General features: G+C 37.4%; 1 protein-coding gene across 50 annotated transcripts in view; it reads right to left on the bottom strand.

Moving 5' to 3' along the window:
* MLIP (muscular LMNA interacting protein) overlaps window positions 1–26,767 on the bottom strand; it is a 244,675-nt gene that overhangs the window by 27,494 nt on the left and 190,414 nt on the right. For 29 of the 50 annotated variants that reach the window (XM_070244755.1, XM_070244754.1, XM_070244761.1 and 26 more), the window contains 2 exons: window positions 26,232–26,360; window positions 6,099–6,305 (listed from right to left, as the gene is read on the bottom strand). In XM_070244755.1, coding sequence (XP_070100856.1) covers window positions 6,099–6,305; window positions 26,232–26,360 — 336 coding nt within the window. The remainder of the gene's footprint in view (window positions 1–6,098; window positions 6,306–26,231; window positions 26,361–26,767) is intronic. The other 21 variants (XM_070244776.1, XM_070244742.1, XM_070244746.1 and 18 more) reach the window with 1 other exon arrangement.

Here is a 26,767-nt window from a genome sequence, read left to right as displayed (position 1 = left end):
CACTAGGCCTTGACCTAGTCATAAACAGATGTGTTGTGTGTGGTACTTTATTAGCTCTGAAGATAAAAATGTTTTAATGCATAGCAAAATGCAGGAAAGATTGGCAAAATGACTCTGTGATGAGACACAGTTTTAAGATAGTAACCCCCATACACTCAGACACATAATTCTCCTGTACGCTTTATTTTTTTCAGCAGTTATACGTAACCCAATGCATAATATATCAAAAATAAGGAAAATTCTCTTGAGTTTTGATAGCCAAAGTTTTGATTTGCAGGATCCTGGACTTCACATTTAGATCATAAACATAAGATCTGTGAATATATATAATATAAATCATTGACCCACTTATGTCACCTCAGGCCTTGACATTTTAGTAGCAGCCTCTGAACTTCAAAATGCTTGTCCCTGCTTCTCTTTGCCTGATAGCCCTTTCTGAGGATTTATGCTCCTCTCCCCGAGTTCAACCCTCAAATAGCCACTAGCAGGGTTCCCCTCCTGCCACCTCATGTTGCCTCACTCAGAGCTGTACATTCTACACTGGCCCCCAGAATTCCCCAGTAAGCTCAACTCCAGGGACCCCCAGCGATAACTTGCTTGATGAGGAACCCTTTATTAGCTGTCTTCTCCTCCTTGTCTCAGCTCCCCACTCCCTTAACTGGTGTTTCCTCAAACCACCTCCCAAATTAACTATTCATATATTCTTCCCAGAGAAATTCAAACAAAGGTACAATTGATTCTCATTATTCATAGGAATTATGATCTGTAAAGTCACTGCAAACATGGAAGTGCAAATGCTGAACCACTGCTCCAAGATGAAATATAAGATTATGTTCCTGTGAGTCTGATTACGTTTTCATCAACCAATCATGCATAACCCTGTTTGATGTGTGTTTCTCTTTAAAGACACCTTGTTTAGTATATATTATTCATTTGTTGACATTGAACTCACAGCCACAGCACTATAACTTGAGTCTAAAGGAAGCTTACCTGACACGCATCTTTTCTCTGTAAGGTGCATCACAGCCTGTTTGCATGAAGAACCCTAGACAGCACTTCAGCATTATGCTTAGGGGCCATTTTAAAGAATGAGATCACCGATGAAAAGCACAAAAATTCAAAACACGTGGTACCAGACAGACAGTGAAAAGAACAACTGCTTACAGCATGAGAGCTGAAACAAGAAAGCAGAATGTCCCCTTGCTCACCTCAGCTGGGAACATGTGCACAGGTCAATCAAATTTTTCACTGTTCTTCACATGTCCACAAATGACCACAAAAGTGAAGTGAGTATTGATTTGGGGGTTACAAATAAATTTTAGTGAATAGCCAAATTCACAAGTATGGACTCTTGTGCAGTTTCCTATGGCAAAGACGGCGGGAACAGAAGAGTAGAGAAGGACACGTAGGGTATCTAAGCTGATGGTCCTGAGACAGCCTCACAATTTACCTGCTCCCACTATGCAGGTAACAATGCTTTCCCTTGCATGCTATAAAGACTCAGAAGTAGCTGACCGAGAGCCTGTGAGAGCATGCCGTGCAGGTGAAGAAAGAAGGATGCAGCAATGTATTACATGATTGATGGTCATACACCAGACAGGACTGAGGACACCCCAGGGGATACCAGAGTCCACCGATAGCAGAGGAAGATCAGATGCCTCCTGCCTCCACATCCCCACCCCACCTGTGCTCCCATGCCCAGGCGCTCCATTAGCTCGCTGGAAATTGGATGCAGCCCTCAAAAAAAGGAGATCCTCAATTGACTGAAAGTGTACTGAATTTACTAATAAGTCCATCAATTGACTCAGATTGAGTTTCTGCTTAAAAAGAAATAATCTGAAATATTCAAGCATCTTGGGCTACTAGTTAATAAGTGGGTCATTTTAGGATCTGTTCATCATTAACAGATTTATCGCTATACCTATAATGTGAAAAATAGCATATTAAGCATGTCATGCCCTAGATGGACACTAAGACAATCACAACAAATAAATACAAGATAACTTAGAATATGCTTGAGATACCTTGGCACAGGCAAGGATTACAGAAATTGATAGGAGAAAAATATCACTTTGAATGTCAATGCACGGGGGGACTTCACAGAGGAGGAGGGATAATTTGACTGGGTCATAAAGTACAAGAATGGTTTGCATAAGTAAAGCAAGAAGCAGGAAGGGATTCTTTGTGGGGAGAATTCATGAGCAAGTTGAACCGCAAGAAATTCCCAAGGCATGCCTGGAGGAAAATAAGTAGATTGGTTTAAATCAAGCAGCATAAATAACAGAGTTGCGAGAGACAGGCATACCAAAAGAGGAACCCATTCAACTTGGTGAATGACTAGCTATGAGGACAAAGCAGAAAAAGCATAGTAGATGAAACAAATGTTGAGTTTGGGGACTGAGAATTGTGATATTAATGACAGAAGTAGGGAATCCAGAACAGAACTAGTTTGAGGTGAAATGAATGATGAGTTTGAGATGACAACATGACATCCTAGGGGAATTAACAAGCAAGCAGCTGAAGGTATAAAACTGCATCTCAGAGGAGAAGCAGAATTGGAAATGTGGATTTGAGAATTCTAAGTACTAAGATAGCCACTGAAGCCTGTGCGTGGGTGAATATCTGAAGGGAGGCAACTAGAGAGAAGAGAAAGAGGAGGAAGAAGTGTCCACAAAGAAGGAGCAGTCAGAGAGCTGGAATTTACATATTATCCCAAGAGCAGAGTGAGGAGAAAGATTCAACAGTGAATGATCAACTGTGTCAATTGCTATAAGGGATAAAAGAGATAGAGGACTGAGGAAATTCAGCTGAGTTTGCGGACAGGCAGTTTACCCTTGAGAGAGAAATTCAAGTAGGGTGGTTGAGGTGAAAGACAGAACGCTTTCAAGAGTGGGTTAAAATCTGCGACAACATGGATGGAACTTGAGGGTATTACGCTAAGAGAAATAAGTCAGATGTATGATTTCATTCATATGTGGAAGACAAACACATGTATAAGGAGAACAGATTGGTGGTTACTAAAGGGGAAGCGCAGATGGGAGGAGGCCAAAAGAGAGAAAGGAGCACATATGTACAGTGACAGATGGAAACTAGACTTTTTGTGGTGAACACAATGTGGTCTATACAGAAGCTGAAATATAATGATGTACACCTGAAATTTACACAATGTTATAAACCAATGTGACCACAATAAAATAATATTTTTTAAAAAGAATGTGTTAAAGAGTGAGTCTATAGAGGGGGAATGGAGATAATGGCTATTGATCACTCTGAGAGAAAGAAAGTCTTGAAATTACTGGGTTTGGAGCATCATCAAGAAAAAGGATGGTGAGGGGCCGGCCCAATGGTGCAGTGGTTAAGTTCACATGTTCCGCTTCTTGGAGGCCCGGGGTTCACCGGTTCGGATCCCAGGTGCGGACATGGCACTGCTTGGCAAAAGCTGTGCTGTGGTAGGCATCCTACATATAAAGTTGAGGAAGATGGGCATGGATGTTAGCTCAGGGACAGTCTTCCTCAGCAAAAAGAGGAAGATTGGCAGTAGTTAGCTCAGGGCTAATCTTCCTAAGAAAAAAGAAAATTAAAAAAAAGAAAAGAAAAAGATGGGAAATTTAAGAGAGTGACAACGATGATATTCCAGGAAGCCTAATTAATAATAAGATCTAACTCTCACATGGTTCTTGTTATGTTCCAGGCACTGTTCTAAGTACTTCATGCATATTAGTACATCTTCATCTCATAATACATACTCTACTAAGGGGGGTACTCTCATCATCCTCATCTTACAGATGACTAAATGGGAGCACACAGAGACTAAATGACTTACCCAATATCAGCATCTGGAAGGAGAGGGGTCAAGAAATGAACCCGGACAGACTGACTAGAGACATCATACTCTTACCCACTAGGCTATATTATTTTCAAGGATTAAAGAAGGAAGTAATAGTAATGACTCCATTCATGAGACTAGGGGAAAAAGAGGAAATACTGGTTTATTCAAATATGAAAAAGAAAGTACCTGAGCATCATCATAGATGATATGACATCAGATGATAGAGCTCTATCTTGAAAGTAAGAGAAGGGGGTGGGGAGTGGGTAAGGATGTGGAGACACATGGAGTCTAATGAAGATTTAGAAGAGAGGAACACATACTACAAGATTCATCATGAGATAAAACCTGTTAACTACTTGCTTTCGCCCCAGTTGATGCCCTCGTCAAAGATAAAGTCAAGTTCACTGTGGCTCTCCAGGGGGAAGGGTGGAAAGATTTGAGTTGGGAGATGAGCCTAAAAGGTAAAGCTCTAAAGTTAAGCCTAGGAATGACGTCAGAGCATTGGAGAGAAGTTAATTTGGGTAGCAGATTATGTTTTACAATTCCAAGCAAGAAGCTATTTTAAGTAAAAAAGACAAGTGTTGATAACTTAGTATGCTATTGGCCCAATATTTACAACACAAGGTGTGTAAACATGGATATCAAATTGGGTAATCCGTATATTGTAATAGGAACAATTGAAGTACAGGACTAAGCAACTGAATCTTCCATCAAGAAATACTGTCTTACTACATTATTATTATTATTTCAGATGTGAATGTTTCTTTGTTCAATATCAATGGGTTTTGGATTCTGAAAGACAAGATCTATTATGAAGATTGTGTAGACTGAAAATAGTTTTCCGGGCTCAAGTGGCTTTTATACATTGTTCTTCACAGCCTGACCAAGCACAGGCTAAAATAGGGGTGAGCTGCTGACTCTGTCCTTGCTGAATGGTTCCAGAAAACACCACCAAAATATCAAAAGAATGAGCTTTTTAATGCAATTGATATCTATAAAATACAATTATAACCCTATCATAGACGACAACTTATAGGAAAATGGTCAGGTTTTTATCAGAATTGCTAACTCCATTTAATAGCTAAATGAATTTCATCAATGTTGGCAAGCATTTTCCCTGAAACAGTTTCCCTGAATTACTTCCGTTTTCTAGACGAAAAGTAAGAAACAAACGAAGGTCATGAAAAATGTCATCCTAATGCCCAAAAACATTTTGCTTGCAGAAAATGAATATTTTAAAAGTTTAACTGAAGGGTGATCATTTGGTCATGATAGACACTATTAAATTAAAAAAGCAAATTTTTCTTCATATAATGGTGTTCACTTTTTAGATGATTGTCTTTAGACTGGGTTTATGAGCATTTTTTCAAAACAACATTTCAAGGCCCAAGGAATATTGTTCAGCTATGTTCTGGAACATATGGCCGTGATTGATTTCCAAGCATAGAAGTGTACTTCATCAGATACAAAGAATTTGCAAAATAAATGCTTCTAAACAAAATCTTGAATTTTATAAAAAGATTTCATTGCAGGTTGAGTTTGACTAGTCATTTCTTTGAGGGAATTTTCAGAGTTTGAGAGTCTGTATCAGCCAGGATGTCCCTATGGTAATGCTCAGAAGAACAAAGGGCACTTATACACAAGCTTCATGTGGTATTGACTGCTCACTTCTGGTAGAACGTTCATGATCACATTCCAAAGCCAACTATAAATAATTTTTCACTTAAAAAAAATATGTATATAAGATATTGACCATCTCTTCTTTTTACATATCTCATTACTATACATTACGAGGCAGATATACACATTTTAAAATGTTAATATTATTTTACAGATCTTTGCAGAAATTCTAAGTATTTCTTTGCCCATTGACTGCGATAGTAAGGGTATCCTCATTAAGTAACTGTAATTTAAAGAAGCTTTTTAAGAGCATTAAACTAAGACTGGAAGATAGATCAATAATGGCATCTTGTAAGGTTTTGGAAAATTTCTTGAGATTTCTACCTTGGGGTTAGAACAGGAAACAATGAGGAACACAAATCAGGACATGACTTTGAGGCAAAAATAAATATTTAATAATTTCTCAAGGTTAATTATCTTTTCATAAGGTCACGTGCTTTAACACAAATATTTAATATTCTTAGTATATTTAAATGTTAAATATTTAAATATTCTTAATGTGTGTTTCCTCCACATTTAAGTTTTAGAAGTTAAGCATAAAGAACATTCACAGCACAGAACAATTCCTATTTCAGCAGGGAATTCTCACCTTATTATACGCGTTGTGACTAAACAGGGTGTGAGAATTGTCCTGTTCATCACTCAGTGAGAAGGAGGACAAGTGACTGAAGGGTCCTGGGGTGAGACAGTCAGCGTGTGAGAGGGTCTGTGGGTGCAGCAGGGACTTAGCAGGAGGATAGAGTCTAGTCTGATATAAAGGATGGAGAGAAACAGGCTTGTGAGGGACTGTCACATCCTGGGAAGAAGAAAGGCATAAAGAGCGTGTTAGTGGACAATGTCAAGCTCATTTGTAATTAAGTCGAAATATTCTAGGCATTATGTCGGAATCTCTTGCTAGTAAGAAAAAACCTCTCCTCGTACTCAGTCCCTCACCAGACACCTGCTTTCATAGTGTATTGTTTGTCTCTTCCAGTAATTCCTGTCAGCCTCCCACCTCCAGCCTCTCCCGAAGAACTCAGTACCTGCAGTGTCTCTTGAAGGGTGCCAAGTTTGTTATTTTTGAAAATATTGAGAGGAGAAGTGTTTAAGGATGGAGAGAGCTCATCATGAAGGGGGCAGGATGGGACTACAAAAGCCTTCATCTAAGAGGTAGGTAATGGTGGAAATTAATTTAAGGGCTCTTGTGATTTGGTCTGGAAGAAATTGGGGGCGAAAGGGGAGGGGGCATCGTAGAGGATATCAACCGGTGAGCAGGGGGCAAAAGTACTGAGTATGCACACGGGGTCAGGGAGAGGTGAGTCTGGAAAGAACGAATGAAGTCTTCGGTGCCAGGCAGTGTGTTGCTTTGGAGAGAAAGTGGAGAGAGAGCAAATAGATGAGTTTAACTGTAGAGAGGAGAGGGGATGAGGCCTGAACTAGAGCAGGTCTTCACCTTGGAAAGGGGATGAATGCGAAATGCTTTGAGGAAGTAGGAGCTGCCAGATGAGGCCATGAATTAAGTGAATGGAGTGAGGAAATCACAAGAGTGGGAAGTCTTGAGCCTACAAAGAAAAGTTTCAAAAAGGGCCTAGATACGTAAATATCCATGAAATTACAGGGCTACTTATTTGCAGATATACACGGACCTCTTACATTTCTGAAATATTTCATGTAAGGTAATAAATTGATAGTGATTATCCTACAGTAAAAACCCTGAGGACATGAACCCTATAAAATGAAACCTGCTCTATTTACCTCTGTGACCTCAGAGTCAAGGACAATGCCTAATATAGGAGATGCTTAATGCATTCATGATTGAACTTTCAAAGGAAGATGATATTTTCTATGAGTTCAATAATATAGTCTATTATTCTTTTATTTCTCTGATCCATAAGCAATGAATGGATATGTTTGGCTTTGTGCGAAATGGAAATTTGATATAAAATAACATACATTGCTCAAAATGACATTCAGCTAACAGGTAAATTCAACTTTTAAAACTGTACAATTAATATGTTTTCACGTAGGCCGAATTCATTTTGCCAAAACCATGTGTTTTTAAGCCACTGATTGGTTTTCTAAAATTTATGCTGAATGTGTTTGCTGTATCAGAGGAGGTCCATACCATGGGTTCAAAGCTTACTTTAAAAAACTCTTGAAAAATTTCAAGCAGGTTAGGAAATTACAATTCTAAAGATTTTAAGTTTGTAGAAATGAGAGGCTTTAACCGTCTATACTTTGAAAGTGTGACTAAATGCGCTTTATTTGTATTAGTTTCCTGTTTGTGCTTCAAGTGTTTATTTTACATGTCAAGGAAATACAAATAGACATTCTCATTTCACACACAGACCACAAGGATACATTTATGAAAAAGATAGCACCCTCTTTACAATATTCTGTATCTTATTGGAGGGTTTTTTTCCCCACTTGACGACAGTTTGGAATATTTCTATATTGGTGCATGAAAGCTATGGATTCCCTACGGAGACACATGACTGAGTTATCTCACTGACTGTGTTGCCATTCAGTGCTTCTCTTGGAAGCTCCACGAATACCACCTAAAATATCAATCACCTAACAGAGTGATCAAATTACCTCCCTTTACTACTTTTTGTACTTGTCATTCTTTTCTTTTTTCAAATTCCATTGGCTAATGCCTCTAAGATTACTAAATAATAGTCATGTTAGTGTGCAACTTTAATGGGATGCTTGTAGTATTTGCCCAGTAAAGATGGGTTTTAGGGGCCAGGCCCTATGGCTGAGTGATTAAGTTCACGCGCTCCGCTTTGGCCGCCTGGGGTTTCATCGGTTCGGATCCTGGGCACGGACCTAGCACAGCTAGTCAGGCCACGCTGAGGTGGCGGCAGCGTCCCACATAGCACAACCAGAAGGACCTACAACTGGAATATACAACTATGTACCTGGGGGCTTTGGGGAGAAGAAGAAAAATAAAAAGAGAAGATTGGCGACAGATGTTAGCTCAGGGCCCATTCCTTAAAAAAAAAAAAAATGGCTTTTACATTGAAATATATTCTAATTTTGTTTTATTTCTCAGTCAAATATTTCATTATTTTATCAATAACTAATTACACTTCTTAATCAATGCAGAAAGTGATTAATGAGAAAACTGAGTCACAAGCACAAAAAGGCAGCCTTGTTATGAGGAGATGAGCCGAACAGTCTCTGTTTATTTTCTGGCTTCAGCTTTTGGGGAGGGTTTACAAACCCATTGTGAGGATGTCAGGAGGAGAGCCTGCAGCAATCCAGAGGAAGCAGAGTTCCCTATATGGGGGAATCTGGCAAGGTCAAGGTCTGACCCCCCCATCAAGAGGAAAACCTTTGGAGAGGGTGTGCTGGTCTGTGTTGTATGTTTCTAAGCTCGCTGTGGGCAACCTCCGTTTCTCCGAGTCGGTTACACCTGAAGATTTCTGTAGCATCAGATGGTGCCAGCTGTTCCAGGCAGCTGGTCGGGGAGGGGAGAGCAGAATTTCATCAGCATTTGCACAGGCCAAAGAGAGCTAAGAATCTTGGCCAGGCTCACAACAGCACTGTCCGGTGGACAGTACAGTACAAAGGTGAAACGATTCTTGGTGGCGACAGAATATGTCACTTGAGGCACCTCATCCAATCTGTGCTGGTTGTCTTCTCCGCTTCGTATAAGTTGTTATCCTGCAATTCCCTTTACCATCATCCTGGGAATTTTCTTTGCCTGTCTCTTGTGTTCAATCTCCTGTTTCCAGTATCACGTCTTTCTTTTCCTTGGTTTCTTCTCATATTTGCTGGACCCTAAAAGAGCTTCCTGGGAAAATGGAGCATTGGAAGCAAATTTTTGACACCCTGCATGTTGAAAATTTTGTTCTGCCCTTACATTTGATCTTTTGGATATAGAATTCTAAGTTGCAAAATCATTTTCTTCTGAATTTTGAAAGTATGGTTACATTGTAACAGTGTTACTACACTGTTACTGTTTTATACACTTTTCAAAAATATTTTTTATGTATTATTTCCATAACTTTTGTGTTTTCCAATTATCTTTTATCAATTCTTATAAATTTCTTTCTTTTGTTTTTTTATGCAAAGGGCATTTTACTGTTCTTAAATTTTCCAAATTGAATATTAAATTGATTTATTTTTATTCTCTTATTTATCCATTAAGCATATTTAGAGTTATAAATTTTCTTCCAAGGACTATTTTAACTGTACCCCAGAAATTCTAATAGACAATAATTTTTTACTTTTTTTTTCCAGGTAGAAATTTTATTTCGAATTTCCTCTTTATATTGAAAAGCAAATTTTGCAATATACAGATGGCAGAGACTTTTTGTGTTTTCTAACTGTGTTATTAATTTATAAAATTTTGTGATCAGAGGAAGTTCTGGGAATTACTTTTATCTTAGCATTAATAGTTTTTTCTTTTTGGTGTAATATATAGTCAGTTTTTATGAGAATTTTACACATACTAAAAAGGATATTTCTTTGTTTTGTTGCAGGATATAATCTAACCATATGTATATTAATTCGATTTACTTTAGATGATCTATCTTAACCTATTTTTCCACATAATCTATTATAAACTGAAAAATGAGTTAATTAAAGCATTTTGCCATTGACATATTGTCAGTTCTTTCTCATCTTATCTCTTGCTTTTGCTTTATGAGTGTTGATGTTATATTTTGATGTTTAGATGCTCTAACTATTGTATATTCCCTGTAAATTTTATCCTTTAGTATATAAAGGGGTGTCTTTTTGTCTTGCTTAAGGAATTTTTGGCCTGAATTCAACCTGCCCATGGTGAAGATTGTGACCTCTCCTTTCTTGTTGTTTGTGGTACCTGGAGTATTTCGTCATCTTCAGCTATTGTCAATCACTTTGTTTAATAGTCTCAATGTAAAGATTGATTTTGTGTGTTATCCAATCTGGGAAGCATTTCTTTTCCCTTTTTTTATTTTATTTATCTCCATAGTAAAAACTCTTTCCTGGACCAGATGTTTTCGCAAGAGGGTCATATGAGAAAAGGACCACCACCTGGGATTGACCTTGTGCTCCAAACAAAGCACTGGGGCGTGAGTTTGCTTAGCTTCTATTTTTCCTCAAGTAATGAACACTGTCAGCTGTGCGGTACTTTCCATAGCAACGCATCTATGTCCAGGCTGCCCAGGAGAGAGAGAGAAAGCCTCCTGCCAATGTGATTTGCTGTGTGATTCATCATGTAGCCACATAGCCTCACCTCCTCTGCCTCTCAGAACAAAATCAGGTCAGAGATGGTCTGCTGCCAACACCGGCAGCCATGCAGAGACAAGCGACTGGGGGCTTGCATGTTAAGGTGCATCCCACATGCTCAAGAGGAGTATTGGCTGACTCCGCACTCTGTAGTCACTATACCCTCGGCTCCACATCCTCCTTCTCTCCATTGGTTCTCGCAGGGCTTTAGCTGTCACTACTTGTTTGCTTGTGTTCTAATAGGAGTTTGTGGTTTTCTTTCTCCTCCTTTTGGCTTTTGGATGATATCAGTATGAAAAAATGTAATTCACTGCTGAATTTATACCTGTCATATTCAAACCAGGAACCTCATTTGCATTTTTGAAAAACAAATATTCATAATACATCTTGAAGTTTATCACTTTTTAAGATACTTTGCCATGGAGATAACTTAAGAACCTCTGAATGTTCCAAAAGATTTCCTTGGTCCTTCTTCATTTCGTTATTGTAAAGATAGATAGATAGATAGATAGATAGATAGATAGATAGATAGGTAGATACATAGATGACAGCTAGATAGATATCTTTATTCCTATTTCTATATATAGAAATCTTTATTATCTATCTTATATATAAATATATATATAGTATGTATCTACATCTTCCTTGTCATTATAGCTTATCCACAGATGTTGATATAACTGCAACCTCATACTACAATCCTTTTTGTTAAAATATACTCCATTGCTGACTATATCTTCACAGTTTTCCCATAGAACAGTGATTTTATTGAAGAAGTCACCTATCTTTCCTGTAACCCCCCAAAATGGCAGTTTTTGTATATTTCATATTGAGAACACAAATGCTATAAATTGAGAATATTTTTAAGTTTATACTTTGATCCAACTGCAAAATGAAACTTCACAGAGTTTCAAATTCCAAGTTAGTGTTTCAAATCTTCAGAGGGGTTTTCTATGCATTTTCTAATGGTATTAGATACAAAGGAAGGAATTTTAGTTCATCATTCTATTGCTTTCTATGTATTATTTTACAGTGTTTACTGCAGCAGGAAGAACACGTATATCTCCAATTAAACTGGGTTTTTAACTTTTCCTTTTGAAGAGTCTTCGAAAAGGACTTTTATCATTCACTTCAGCAAAACTTTAAACATTATAGTTCTGAGAACCCCACATCTTTAAACATTACTGAAAACTGCACAGCATCTCCATGTCCTGGATGCCTACTTTGTAAATGTCTCACTCATTATGGTAACAGAATACAACTATCAGTTAAAATTCAAGGCAAAAATATAAACTTAGAGCTGGGTACACTGACAATGAAAGAAGATATAAAATTTTATTTAAAATAGTTTCAAAAATTTCCAAAAATTGGCCTACTTCTTGTCAAATTCAAGTAGGTTATCAGTGTTTATAACATATTTATGGCCAATAACAAGCTTATCCTAGGCATGGGTACTGTGTCACTTCTGCCATTTCTTGCTGTTTATGCCTATATTAGTAGTGGTATATTCAATGTAGATCATTTTGCAGGAGATTTTTAAAATAAAGTCATTTGCTAATTTTATGAGGATTACTTTAAAGATAGTTAAAATGATAAATTATATGTCCATCTAGGCACATGAACTGCCACAGCCTTAAGGAACAGCCAACTTAGGGCTCTCTGTCTACTGCACAAAGCTGGAGAGCTCTTGACACTTTTCTAGGAAATCTCACTTAGAATGTACATGAGTTGTGACTGTCTATCACTCAGACATACAAAGGAGACCAATGTAAACCCGTATAAATCAGCCAAGCTTAAAATCTTTCTTATTATTTTAGGTCAGGAGTTGGTCAACTTTTTCCAGTTAGTATATATTGTAGGCTTTGCAAACCTTATGTTCTGTCACAATTACACCTGCTATGGTAGTGTGAAAGCAGCCTTAGACAATACATAAATGAATGGGCACAGCTGTGTGCCAATAAAACTTTATCCATAGGAACAGGTGGTGGAGCAAGTCTGGCCCACAGGTCATATTTTGTGACCCCAGTTTTAGATTTTAAAAAAGACATTAATTGGGGCCATCCCTGTGGTGTGGTGGTGAAGTCAGTGTGCTCTGCTTCAGCAGCCCAGGTTCACAGGTTCGCATCTTGTGCGTGGACCTACACCACTTGTCAGCCATGCTGTGGTGGCAACCCACATACAAAGTGGAGGAATATTGGCACAAATGTCAGTTGAGGGCTAATTTTCCTCAAGCAAAAAAAAAAGGAAGACTGGCAACAGATGTTAGCTCAGGGCTAACCATCCACCGAAAAAACAAAAAAGAAACATTAATAAAATCTTTATCGTGTCTGACTTGTACGCCACCTCCACCCCAATGAATTATCTTGAGGTTGGTACATATTACTTTGAAGACCGCTGTTCTAAATGATTCCTGAAAATGAACATTATTCTGCTCTGCTTTAGCATTCAATAGATGAATCTTTGGATGTTCTAACCTTTGAGGGAAGGACAGGTGTCATAAAACTGTCTTGCACATGTTTCTATCAGTGAGATATGTAACATAGTTATTTCTGATAAAATACTTTAAACTGCTTTTCAGTTACTTGAGAATTGTCATTTTCAATAAAAAAAATACTTAGAACAAATTTTTCAAAATAAAAGAAGCCTTACTTAGGAGCTTGTTTTTTTTAAAGGAATTAATTATTTTGGTTGATTATAGTATCCTATCTCGCAAAACTTCAAGAACACAAACACTAATGAAGCAAATAATATCTGTATTCATCAGAGAAAAATTAGCAGACAAGTAAGCAGTAAATAAATTAATTTAGCTCTGTTTATTAAGAGAACTGTAGATACTGCAGAATTAAGTATTGACAGAGACATCAGAAAAATTAATGCTACAGCCATAAGGGATGCACTCACCACTCTAGAAAAAGTCCACTTTCTACAGAGCCATCAAGTCCAACTGTTTAACTTCAAAAGCTGTTTCCATTGCAACACCAAAGGGCATTTTAGGGCACTATGGGCTCTTTTCATTAAAGCCTGCACATCTGAGATTCTTTTGTTCCATCCTGACATTTTAAAGTTATCTCCTTTCCTGTGGTTTGGAAGTGAAGGGTGAAAATCCGCTTTCTCGCCACTCCCGCTGTCCCCTCTTCACACCACGCAGAGTCATCTGCGCCCTTGGGAACTCAGAGCACCACTGGGTGAAATTACTGGAGCCTTTAACTCCATCCTCTCTCCCTTCTTCCCATCTCTTTGGTAAACAACACTTATTTTTAAATGCTGTACTTATTTTCAGTTTCCTCTCCTGCCTGGAGCTTTTAACAATTTACAATCAGAGTTATAGCATTTCTGCTATAGTTTTAATTTAAAACAACACTCTGTTCATAAAGTCAAGAACAGTTACAATGTATTTCTTAAAGAGTGACTCCTTCAGCCAAAGATACATCAACACTTCACAGACACGATCACAGAATCCCCAAATTACCACGAAAATATTCCAATCATCTAACATTTCACCAAGATCAAGCCAAGATAAATTAGGTCTCTTAATTTTGAACATATGGTATAATTTCTTGCTTATCAGCCCTAATTTTGAAGAATCCATATGCATTTTAAAAACAGATGTACGTAAGGCAACACTTATCTACTTTGAATCCTGATTTGAACCAAAACATTTGAACTTGTGAAGTAGGAAAAAAAGATAGCATATGCTTAGCTACTTCAAATCCTCTATACAAAAAAAAGTTTTCAAATTATAAAATATAATTTCAAAGATAAGCCTTGGCTTATTTAGTGCTTAAAGTTTGTAGTTGTCTGACAGCAATTTCACAGAGCAGATGACATGGATAAGTGTGAAGGCATTTGATGGAGACGTGCTCAAGGGAAAAGGAAGAGAAAAGATTTCGTTATCACTGTGGACACCAGAGGGCTCAAACAGAGTTTTATGTTTTTTCTGTACATATAGTTTGATTCTTGTCCTACACAGCTGACCTGAATGCATTGGTTGGAGAGATGCCAGGTAAATTGAATAGTTAGAAAGTAACCTAGAAAAGACACTTCTCTGATTTCTCATAATGGTGGAGAGAAGGAGGACATATTTTGGTCACTCCTTAGTAGGAAGTCAACTCCTTTCTTCAAAAATTATAGAGATTGTAAGGGAAATGATAGCAATAAAAATTTAAAATTTGCATCCCTTTTAAAGTGTTCAGAGCCCTTTCACAGTGACTATTTCATTTAACCATGAATGGGATTACCATGGGTACCATTAGAAATGGAATCAGTAGCCTCATTTTTCTAGGATAAAATTGAAGTTCAGAGAGTTGACTGATCAACGCAAGATCACTCGTTGCATTCTATCACAATGTTTCTCTCCTTTGAGGAAGCAGGAAAGTCAAAGGCTCCAGTAATCCACAGCCAGGGTAGGGGCCCTTAATGGATTAGAGGACCAGAGGACCAGGCCATGAAGTGCGCAGCCTGAGTGTGAAGTGGACAGTTTAGAATGAGGAAACAAAGAGGGTTGCAGAGAAGGGTAAGAATGGCAGAAAGGAGACAGAGATCAAGGTTCAGAGTATTTAGAACCCACTAGAATCTAAGCTCCCTGGGGGCAGGGATATGGTCTGCTCTATTTCCTGTGAAGTCACTCATATCTATTGCAGAGACTGACACAAACATGAAATGGTCAAATGCTAAGAGCAGAAGAAAATAGAGTGAGTGTGGAGAAAGCAGCGACACTATCCATCAGGAAACCACAGCACTCCTCTGCACTGCAGGGACCACATCCAGGGAAGAGTATTTTCCGGTTCTTCCACCCCCATAGTCCCGTGCTCTGTGGTCCTTCCACCAACTCAGGCAGCTAAGGCTTAATTCCACCTTAATGTCTCAGGGTAGGAGTTTTGGTGGTGATAGAGCAGAATTTTAAAGAGTTAATTTTTGGATTTTGAGCTTCCGAATAGATTTTGGGAATGTATGGCAGAAGTAATACTTTGAGAGAGAAAGCCTTTGGGTTTCAAAAGTCCAGGATTCAGGACATCAAAACTCTGGAAGAATATACAATAAATCAGAGTAAGAACACAGAAAGTTTGCTTAGCCTGAGGGAAGGAGACAGGGCAGAACAGGATGGAGGAGAGGGAGGGAAACGGGGAGATCAGAAGACCCAGTAAGGGACTGAGAAAGGTCGCTCTGCTCCACCATCAGTACTGGGCTGATAAATTTGGTGAATCACAGATTAGGGAAGACACGTGTGCTGGATTCCAAGTAAAAGTGGACAAAATGACATGAGTCACAAGTTTCCCAGTGTCTCGTCTGGTATGGGACCCACAGAATAGGTGTATCGAGGGAGGAAAAACAAGAAGCTCTGAGAGAGGTCATCTTGAGAGTGACAGGAGATTTCGGGAACTGGTTGGACTTTAAAACAGTAAGAGACTGAGCATGAGAACGATTCCATTTCACAAAATGGCAGAAAGTATCCAATCATGACAAGTGGCTAAAAAGTTTGTTACTTGACTGATACCTGCAGATCTCTGACTGACTGTGAGGAGGTAGGACCTTCCTTATAAAAGTACGTAGATAGCAAACTGCTTGCTCTTCTAAGGCCCACTCCACACTTATTTCAGCAGCTGCCCTGTCTTCGTTAGGACAACTAGGAAGAGACCATAGTTTTATTATTTTAAGGAAACATTTTAAAGCTGAGATACCCTGCACACAAATATGAGTTAATTTCTACTCTATTGATACCAAAAGCATTTAGATATCTTTGATTTAAAAAAAAAAAAAAATCCACTTTTACTATTTTGAAATTCTCAGCAGGCTGTGTACATACAAGATAGGTTTAATGTTACACTATTATAAACTTCTTCATGGTACAAGATTAGTATATATTTAGGTGAATTTATATTTTTAGGTGCATTAAATGCATCATTTACATTGCTCATGTTAACAAAGTGTTATAATTTTAAAGAAAAATGATCTTATAGTTTTTAATATCCTGAGGTCTTATTCCTTTGAATCTATTATTGTCTTAACAAGGAATTTACATGAAAGTGTTGATGTTCTTCAAGTAAATTATATTTCTTTTCTTTTTGTTTTTTTTTTGGTTTTTTTTTTGAGGAAGATTAGCCCTGAGCTAACTACTGCCAAGCCCCCTCTTTCTGCTGGGGAAGACTGGCCCTGAGCTAACATCCGTGCCCATCTTCCTCTACTTTATATGTGAGACGCCTACCACAGCATGGCTTTGCCAAGCGATGCCATGTCCGCACCCAGGATCCGAACAGGTGAAGCCCCGGCCGCTGAAGCAGAACGTGCGCACTTAATCGCTGGGCCACCGGGCCCGCCCCTAAATTATATTTCTCATATAGAGCCTGTCACCCAGTCCCATATCACCTCCCAGAGAGAGATAGAAGAGAAAAAATTATCCCCAAAGTTTATCGCAAGGATTATCCCAGAGTCATTTTTGATTATGAAACAAATGAATCAAAGTATGGTGTCTTCTGCACGTAAGAATGCAGAAACAAGAAATCCAGAGACAGGAAAAACTTGCAAAGGCATCTTCACTTTCATTATAAAAAGTATCTTTGCTTAAATTTTAGGTTTCCTGCCTAGCCTTTCTATTTAGGATATTTACAACAAAAATAGTTGCCATGGGGGCCGGCCCCGTGGTGCAGCGGCTAAGTGCATACGTTCTGCTACAGCGGCCCAGGGTTCGTCTGTTCGGATCCCGGGTGCAGAAATGGCACCGCTTGGCAAGCCATGCTGTGTAGGCATACCATGTATAAAGTAGAGGAAGATGGGGACGGATGTTAGCTCATAGCCAGTCTTCCTCAGCAAAAAGAGGAGGATTGGCAGCAGATGTTAGCTCAGGGCCAATCTTCCTCAAAAAAAAAAAAAGTTGTCAAGTTTGCCAATGCAAAAAAGGAAAAAGAGTAATTTAAGTAGCAAATACCAAGGCCCTTTAAAAGGCTATTAAATATGTGTATATCTTTGGTATAAACACACACACTCATATATATACATATATATATAAATTTTGAAAAGAAATTCTCTCTCCTCCCAGGGTTTCTAGCTTAAGGAAAGGCAAAACAAAATTTTAGTTATTCCAAGGGAAATAGTGACAGTAAATCATATTGATGATTTCTCAATACCCTACAAAAAGGAAGTAAATACAAAGTAATTTGTAAAGAAAGAAAAATAGTCAAAATAAAGAGATTCTCTACCCAAAATTGCTCAATTCAAAAGGAAAAAAAATCATAGCAAACTCTTTGGGGATAGGTATCATTTGTCATGATTTCCACCTAAACAATAGATTATAAGACTATCCATCTCTCCAAACTTATGACCTGAGTAATACTTGGTCTTTTTTTTTCTTCCTTTTTTGGACCACCTAAGGAGGTGAAATATCAGGATGGTTCCAATAATAGTTAAAAATGTAAATACAGAATGTCAGGGTGAGAGGGCACCTTCAAAATTACTTCATACAGTGCCTTCATATGCTGTAGGCGGATAATAAGATCCAGCATCAGAAATGCCTTAATCCAACAGCATACATTTATCATACAGACTATCTGACTTTTAAAATTTTATCTTTTAGTTGATTATCCTGAAACCTAACAATTGGGGAAACACATGAGGGAAGGAGAAATGTCTAGAAAGGTGGGGAAGCCATAATTTTGCTGATATATCCAGAGCTAATGAAAATGTATGATGCTTATCAAACAGGGCTATCTTTTTAAGTAGAGGCTATGTGGAATGAGAGAAATTCATAAATGGTGTCTAACTTACCTCTTTTGTGTAAATCAAATAAGGAAAAGTTCTTAATTAAAATACAAAAAGAAGACACCTAATCAATGTTGGTTGAACCGAAATGCTGCTGGCAGGGATAGTATTGACTTTCATTAGTCATAGTATTCTTAGACCTGGAAGGGAGCCAAGAGATGGTCTGGTCCAGGGTTCTCAACCCCAGCACTAGTGACATTTTGGGCAGGATAATTGTTGTGGGAGACTGTCCTATACATTGTAGGATGTTTAGCAGCATCCCTGGCCTCTACCTAATAGATGCCAATAGCACACCCCTCCCCAGCCATGTCAACCAATAATGTCTGGAGCTAAGTCACCCTGGTTAAGAACCACTGGTCTAATCCAATCTCCTCATTTCATTGATGAGGTTCAGGTTTCACAAATGCACTGGGTAAAGCTGGTTAACCACATAATCATGACTAGAATCCACATTCCAGAGCTCTTTCTGTAAATCCAAGCTGCCCTAGTTTCCCTTTGGTTTAATTACACATCAAAATGAATAAAGTCATCATATCCTGCCTGAATGTGGGTTCTAAAATGGGAGATGAAACTAGCTTGACCCTACAATACCCTGCCAAGGGCCAGTGCTTCCACCAAATACAATTCATGAGGGCCCAATACTTCCCAGAGACCATTTAGCCAAAGACTGAGAACAATACCTCTATTTTTCTGAACTTACCCAATGGAATAAATATCACCTATACTTGCTTTTATTTGAGCAGGTAAAATGTGCTAAGCTTCTTAACTCTACTAGATAAAGATAACTGACAATCCAGTTCCTGGTAGTTGTTTATTTTCTTACCAAATGTGCTTTTCTATTTTCAAGGAAAAGTAAGGTAAAACAAATATTAAAGTGGGGCTGGCCCCTGGCTTGGTAGTTAAATTTGATGTACTCCACTTTGGCAGCCCAGGTTCATGGGTTCAGGTCCTGGGTACAGACCTACACCACCCATCAGCCATGCTGTGGTGGTGACCCACATATAAAGTAGAGGAAGACTGACACAGATGTTAGCTCAGGGTGAATCTTCCTCATGCAAAAGAATATATATTAAAGATCTAGAAGTCCATAAGATAATTGATATTTGGATGGCTGGGCCACAATAGATTAAATCTCATTTAGGATGTCCATATTTGGAGATTAGAACATTATTTTTGAAAAACTCTAAATACCTACCAGCTCCCATCCTTAGGAAATCACCAATTTTGAATTTACAAATTTACTACAGATCTCCTTTGGATGCAAGTTTTGAAATAAAGAAAAGTACATTTTTAATCCCACTTTCTTTTTTCCATATGGTTATTTTAAATCACCTGCTTCAGTAGCCTGACTTCAGTTTTCTATAGGCTGTACTTCTCAAGCTGTCTGTTTTTTTTAAGAGAATTGAAAAGACAGTTTATTTACCAGTTTTAGCTCTCTGCTTCTCTCTCTCCTTTGTGTTCTTTTGTCTGCTCTTCTCATTTGGATTTATTCTTTTCTCTGCTGAAATTACCTACTTAGTTATTTTATCTTTATCCCAACACTCTTCACACAATTCCTCTTCAAACTTATATATCTTGCTGTGACCTTTACATTTGTGACCTTTACATTCAAAGTCTGATCTCACCCACATTTTAAAATCTGTAACAATCTCTCCAGTGTTTAGAGATGATAACATGTTTCAAACACATCAGTGTTAGCGTTTAGAGTCAAAGACTACATCAGGTTTTTACTACGTCCTCCTCTATGCACTCTACCTTGATTCTGCTTTTCATGGGTCAAAGAAAATGTACAGTAGAGCAAAGAAAATCACAGGCTTCTCACTCTTATTGTATTTCAGTTGTGGAATTGAAACTGTGGAGGGAGGGAGAGAGCGAGGAGAGCACTGTAGACAGTGTCCTAGGAAAGAGGCCTTAGTTTTACCAAAATTATCTTATATACCATAAGACAAAATTATGCCAAAGACACGTGATTGCTTCCATCTACAGTTCTATTCATAGGATGACCTTGACTCAAAGTTCAAGGAGAAGTTCTGGGATAGAGATGTCTGTAAAGTAAAACAGAAGAGTGCACCTTTTTTCTTGCCAACAAATAAAACTAACTTTCTAATCTCTGAATAACATTTAATTTGGATATTACTTAAAATTATTTTTACACAGCTACCTTCTCTCTTTTGCATTCTAACTGTTGTTTAATACTTTTCAGATGAAACCAATATAGGATTTTTAATTCTATTTTAACAAGGCCTTATTTTAAAACTGGAGCAAATTTACCCAGAGGTTCTAAATTTGGCAATGGCCATCCCTCTTAAATAAAGACATATAGGGATAGCATGGGTGAACAAAGCATAGAGAATACATTTGCTTAAAGCTTTCAGATTGTCCTCGTTTCTCAGTAGATTGGGGTAAAGTCAGACAGTACTTATTCACCAAATATTTGTTAAGCAGCTAATGTTTTAGAGCTTAACTAATTATTAGAATTATTAGGATAATTCTATCAATTATGATAGAAGTGGCAAATAGGCCCTTTTTTTGTGGGGGGGAGGGTGGTTTAAGCCAGTGAAAATCTCTTTAAGATTCTGACCCCTACACAAGGCAAGTGAAGGGGGGCAGGGAAAAACTCCTTTAGCAATGTAGACACCTGCCACGGAAAATTGCAATTCTTTATTCCAATCTTCCAACCTTGATACACACACAAGGTTAAGAGAAAACTAAAGCCAAAAAAGGGGAGAGATGAAATCCTAAGTTTAAAGAGGTGATTCTATCTGATTCTATCCTGGAGTAAAAAGCAAATATTATCTCTAAAGGACACTGTTTAAAAAACATATAAAACTAAGAAAATGGTTGATTGTGTTGATGATAAATTACCTATTACATATAGTATATAACCTGTTTATGATAAATTGTCTATTACCTGTTACATATAGAGGAAGGAAAGAAGAAAGGGAGGGAGGAAGGAAAACAAAAGAAGAGAAAAACTCACAAAGATTTCACTACTTGAAAAAACAAAAACAACATGGTAAAACTTGGAGAAGACAAATCTCTGGTTTTAACCCTTCCAAAAGAAATGTAACACTATAAGGAAATACAGTTCTCTCCCCCTTAAAACAAATCACTTAATCATTTCTAGACCTAAAGAGGCTAAACGTTTTACTCTAAAAATATTTCTTAATAAAATGTTAGCAATGATAAAAGATAATTTTATGACAAAAAAGAATGAGCCATCTTGATTGAGAAACAAAGATTGAAAAAGTACTAATTTGTGGCAAAGCCAAAAGTCATTCAGAATAAAAGGCAATATTGTCAGTTTCACCTGATGACAAAGGTGAGTATTTGCCCTGTAGTCTTAACATGTGAGTGACACAAGGAAGTGAAGGTGAAGAAGATCACAGTGGAAATATAACTTGATGAATATTTATATAGAAATCTGAAAGTCACTCACATAATCATCAAAGCTGAATGTCAAACAGAGAGCGTTTGGTAGGGAAGGGAAGTGTAGGGGAGGAAGACATTTCCTCTACCCATTGTGGGTTCTTCTGCCCGGAGAACAAATTAAATTCACATGAGACAGAATAACAGGAGAAAATTAAACACAGCTTTATAACATGTATACATGGGAGAGGCTCAGGCAAACTGAGCGACTCACCAATATGGCTGAAGCCACCACCTTAAATATCATATTCAGCTAAAGACAAAGGAGGATGTTGGGGGTGGAGGGGGAGTTGATCATGGGAGATTACCACACAAGTACAGTGAACAAATGCAGATTTAAGTCCTTGCCTTTGGCATTGATTAAGAGTTTCTAGAGATAAGGTCATCTGCCCCAATTCTTCCTGGCACAGAGAGGGAGGCACCTTTACAGATGGAGATTTCCTTTACAATGTAAATGTCTCTTAACAAAGGGTAAGTAACTTCTACTCCTCAGAGCCTCCTTCCCGTCTGCAGTTTTTAAAAGTAACCAGCCTAAAATAATCCTCATGCCAAAGAGACATATCTTGGAGTGGCCAATTCCTGTCCCCCACAGAAGCAAGTCAGATGTATGAGAAAAATCAGAAGGAAAGAAAGAATGAAAATACTACAATGAAGAAAATTCCCTACAATTATCCTTTCATGTTGTCTGTGAAGTAGTGTGAAGGAAATTCGTTAAATGGTAATTTTTGTACAAAATCATGTTCTTTTCCCCACTGAAGTAAATTAGAAGGAAAATAAAATTTGAGGCCTACCTGCTTGCAAGTGTTATTTCTCATTTTTTTTTAAAAAAAGGAGAGTATTTCCAGAAAAATCAGATGAAATTACAATATTCCTCCTTTAATTCTGTTCAAAACTTTTTGATACATTTCTCTAGGGCTTTAAGAAGGAAATGACATATCTAATATCAAGGGTTGAATGACTCATTTATAAAAAATGAGAGAGAATATTTTATGGAACATTTTCTACAACTGAGGTTAGCAACTGCTATTCGTATTATATGAGAAACTTCAGGGAAGAAACCACCTTTAGCTAATTAGATACATTAAATGACCAGAAAGCAATCAATATATTTTGCAAACTCACAAGTAGTCAGACAAACTAAAAACCATTCAATTCTCTAGTATCTTCATTCTCGTCAGTAAATTGATTTTCTGAGATGCTCTGTCTTCTGTGTGCCCATTTGTCCAATCGATTCTGTTAATTATTTTCCAACACTGCTGTTCATTCTCAATAGAACTATGCTTCAAAGCACATCACCATAGTTTTAAATCCACATGTGGAGAGTGAGGATACTTTGTAATAACCCAAAAGGACCACAAATTGATACAGTAATGGATTTAAAGGTAATTCCAGAGAAGCATAAGCTTCATTCTGAAGCATTTTTGTTCAAAAATCCATCTAATATAGAATGACGCTTCCTGGCCTATGCCATTTTCGTGTAAAAGTTGTTGATTAACAAGTCTCAATTACTTGATTATGCATTTGGTTTCCAACTTTGCTTTTAGTACTCAGAGGCTGTCTCCAGGCAAATTTTCAGTTCATTATCAGTTTAAAAGCCTGCCCAGATGCACCTTCTTAAGCAACAGTAAATTCATTCCCGTCTGGTCTCATCATCTTTAGTTTGTGATCTTTTATAACAGAAAGTTTGAAATCATATTTTATGACAGTGAAGCTGCCAGGGGAAATTTATTGCCTTAACAATCCCATCCAACATCTCCTGTCATGTGGAACTGCCCCCAGTACAAGACAGATTAGTGAATGTGAGCTGCTTCAATTTGGCCCAACTGTCCGGCACATTTCCCATTACATGGGTGGGTGAGATCAGCTGAGTTTGGAACCATTCAATCCAGTCTGTGGCAGCAGTATAGAACACAGTAGTGACCAGAACTGAATCTGAATGTGCTCCCTTCTATGGAAGTTCTGATGAAGTAGCAATACTGAGATTATAAATTACTAGTCAATTCATTTTTTTAAGTAGATCTAAGCATCTACTCTTATGAGCCGTCTTTGGCCCCTGCCTCCCCTGTAGCACTGGACACAATGAGACGACAGTCCGAGCTCAATATAAGGAGGCCAGTTGATAGTATATGCAGTTTCCAGGGTGTAGTGGCCCCAAGGTTCTATTATCTTTTCCCTTTTATGCAGGGTCAATGAATAAGACCAGGGAACATTTGAAATTCACTTTTAAGTAGTATGCTAGACTTCTTTCAATTCTGAGTCTGCAAACTCCTTCTTCCCATGTTCCACACAGAAGTTGGGATACGCACAAGAAAAAATTGATGGAAAGAAAATATAAATAAGATTATGTCTGTGGCACCTTAATAGTTGCAAAAGAGCTCAAATTTTCAACAAATTCTCTGGAAATACCTAGGTTTGTGTTGTACATAAACAGAGCTTTGAAGTTGCTGTGTAGTCAGGAAAAGTAATGAAAACAAATGGCAACTCCTTTGAATGACAAGAATTTTCTACATTTAAAAATGGAATTTATCATTTCAGAGGACAGTAAATTGTGATAAATTATAGGTAGATTAACCTGATATTCTTCAAAGAATCTCATGTAAAATAAAATGCATAAGTTTGAAATTATTCTAATACAAAAGAACAAATTATTTTAGAGCATTAGATCATATTTCGAAGAATTTAAGTTATATGTGAAATTTATTTTAACTGTTGGCATTTTTGTCATATAAAACTAGGTTATTCTTATAAATTTTTTGTAATGATCCCACACTGTGAATTAGTGAATTAGTGAAGACAAACCTACACATAAATAAGATTTCTCTAATTTAAATTGAGAACTATATTTTATTCCATAAAATGAAAATAATTGCCTTTAATTATCATTTTCAATGATATTAGTGTCTTCTAAAAATTTTTAACTTATCAAAATCATATCACTCTTCAGAAAGTATATACAGACAAAATATTTTCATCTCCATTCGATAAATAAAATCTATAGTTAATCTTGAGACAGTATTTATACTGAACTTTCCCAAGGCTACATAGGGATTTCTGACCCAGTCAGGGTCAAACTTAAATTTAAGTAACCCAAATTTCAGAGTTTGAAGGATCTTTAGGAAGTTCCTGATCTGAATGCCTCTTTTTATGCATTAAGAAACTGGAACCTTGGGGCCGGCCCCATAGCCCATTGGTTAAGTTTGTGCACTCCACTTCGGCAGCCCAGGGTTTGCCTTTTCGGCTCCTGGGCGTGAACCTATGCACTCCTCATCAAGCCATGCTCAGAGGGCGTCCCACATAGAAGCACTGGAAGGACTTACAACTAGGATATACAACTATGTACTAGGGCTCTGGGGAGGGAAAAAAAGAGGAAGATTGGCAACAGATGTTAGCTCAGGGCCAATTTTCCTCCCCCCACCCCCCAAAAAAAGCATACCTTTAGAAAAAAAAGAAAGAAACTGAAGCCTAGAAAGATGAAACAATTTTCTCAGGCTTATAGAGCTAATGTGTGGCAGATAAGATATTCCTTATGTTTCATAAATATGAATGTAATTTTATTACAGATTGCCAAATGTGGTGATCTTATGTGTCCTTGTTGTATCCAGAAAGATTTCTGGATTGCTTACATTGCTTATCCACATAATAATGTTTGACATATAAACCACATAACCTATGTCTATTTGTTGCATTTTAATAAGACAAACAAATATGTCAAGATTATCTTTGAAATAATTTACCAAGTTTTATATCATGTATTTTCATATTTTTCCAAATATCTTATAAAGTACCATCAACAACCTTCCATTATACTACCTCCAACATAAAGCATATACAAGGGGAAGACCTTCTTTACATGTAAACCAAATGAGCAACAAAGCCTTGGATAACTTGAGCCCCTGGCCTCTAACTAGTACCACTCAATCTAGGCCCTCACCTCACCTCTACTATGTCAATATGAATCCAGACAATAGAAATTTTGTCAAACGTACTAATATACTAAATCTAAAATATTGCATCTCTTCAAAAGGAGACCGGATTTTAGAAATAAGAGTGCAACACCTATTTGACTCATCCAACCAGTGTCTTTATAGAGAGCAAAGTCCCAAAACAATACCAGCACTAGGTAGAAAATTTTTAGGAAAAAAACATTGAAATACTTCAAAATACCATCCTGAAAATATATAAGAATTTCTTTTTATTATGCAAAATTGGATCTTTTTTTTATTACTAAGGATATTCCAATCAGATGAACACAGTCTTGCACACACTATATTCAGAAAGGCAGCACTAGGTTTTATATAGTCATTTATCAAAATGTCAAAGATTTTCTCATGGGGATGCTCACCTGCTCAGAAAAGAGGTCACTGTTATCTTCCAGGTATTTACTGAAAGGGTTGGGTTCATAGATTTCCTCCTCCTTCTTCAGTAAGATTTTGGATTTTACAGGTACTGGGCGAATTACTCCAGGCTTAGTCTTCATGTCCATCAAATGAATTTTTAAAAAATAGAGAAATAAACACTATTAAAATAAATAAACATGTATTGTCATTCAAATGTTCTCACAAAAATTTACATTTTTTTTAATTTTAAAATGGTTTCACAAATACAGAAAAACAGCATGGAAATCAAATGATGTTAACTAATGTAACTTTAGTTTTCAGTTAACTGTTACAGTAATCAACTCATAAAGTCCACTGTCATGACGTTCAAAATGCAAAACATTCTTCATTTATCTAGCCAAACATGTTCTCATAGCCTTGCCAGTGCATTCAGTCAATAACTATTTCATCTGGTAAATACGGAGAGCATCCTCGGTGCCAGGCAGCATTTTCATTCTGGGCATAGCAGGATAGAGGAATTTGGCACATCCACCACGACCAT

Source organism: Equus caballus, chromosome 20 (genome assembly GCF_041296265.1).
Source record: "Equus caballus isolate H_3958 breed thoroughbred chromosome 20, TB-T2T, whole genome shotgun sequence".
In the NCBI taxonomy this organism is placed as follows: Eukaryota; Metazoa; Chordata; class Mammalia; order Perissodactyla; family Equidae; genus Equus; species Equus caballus.
The sequence above is the reverse complement of the archived record's forward strand: the minus strand, read 5'-3'. Positions and strand labels throughout refer to the sequence as shown.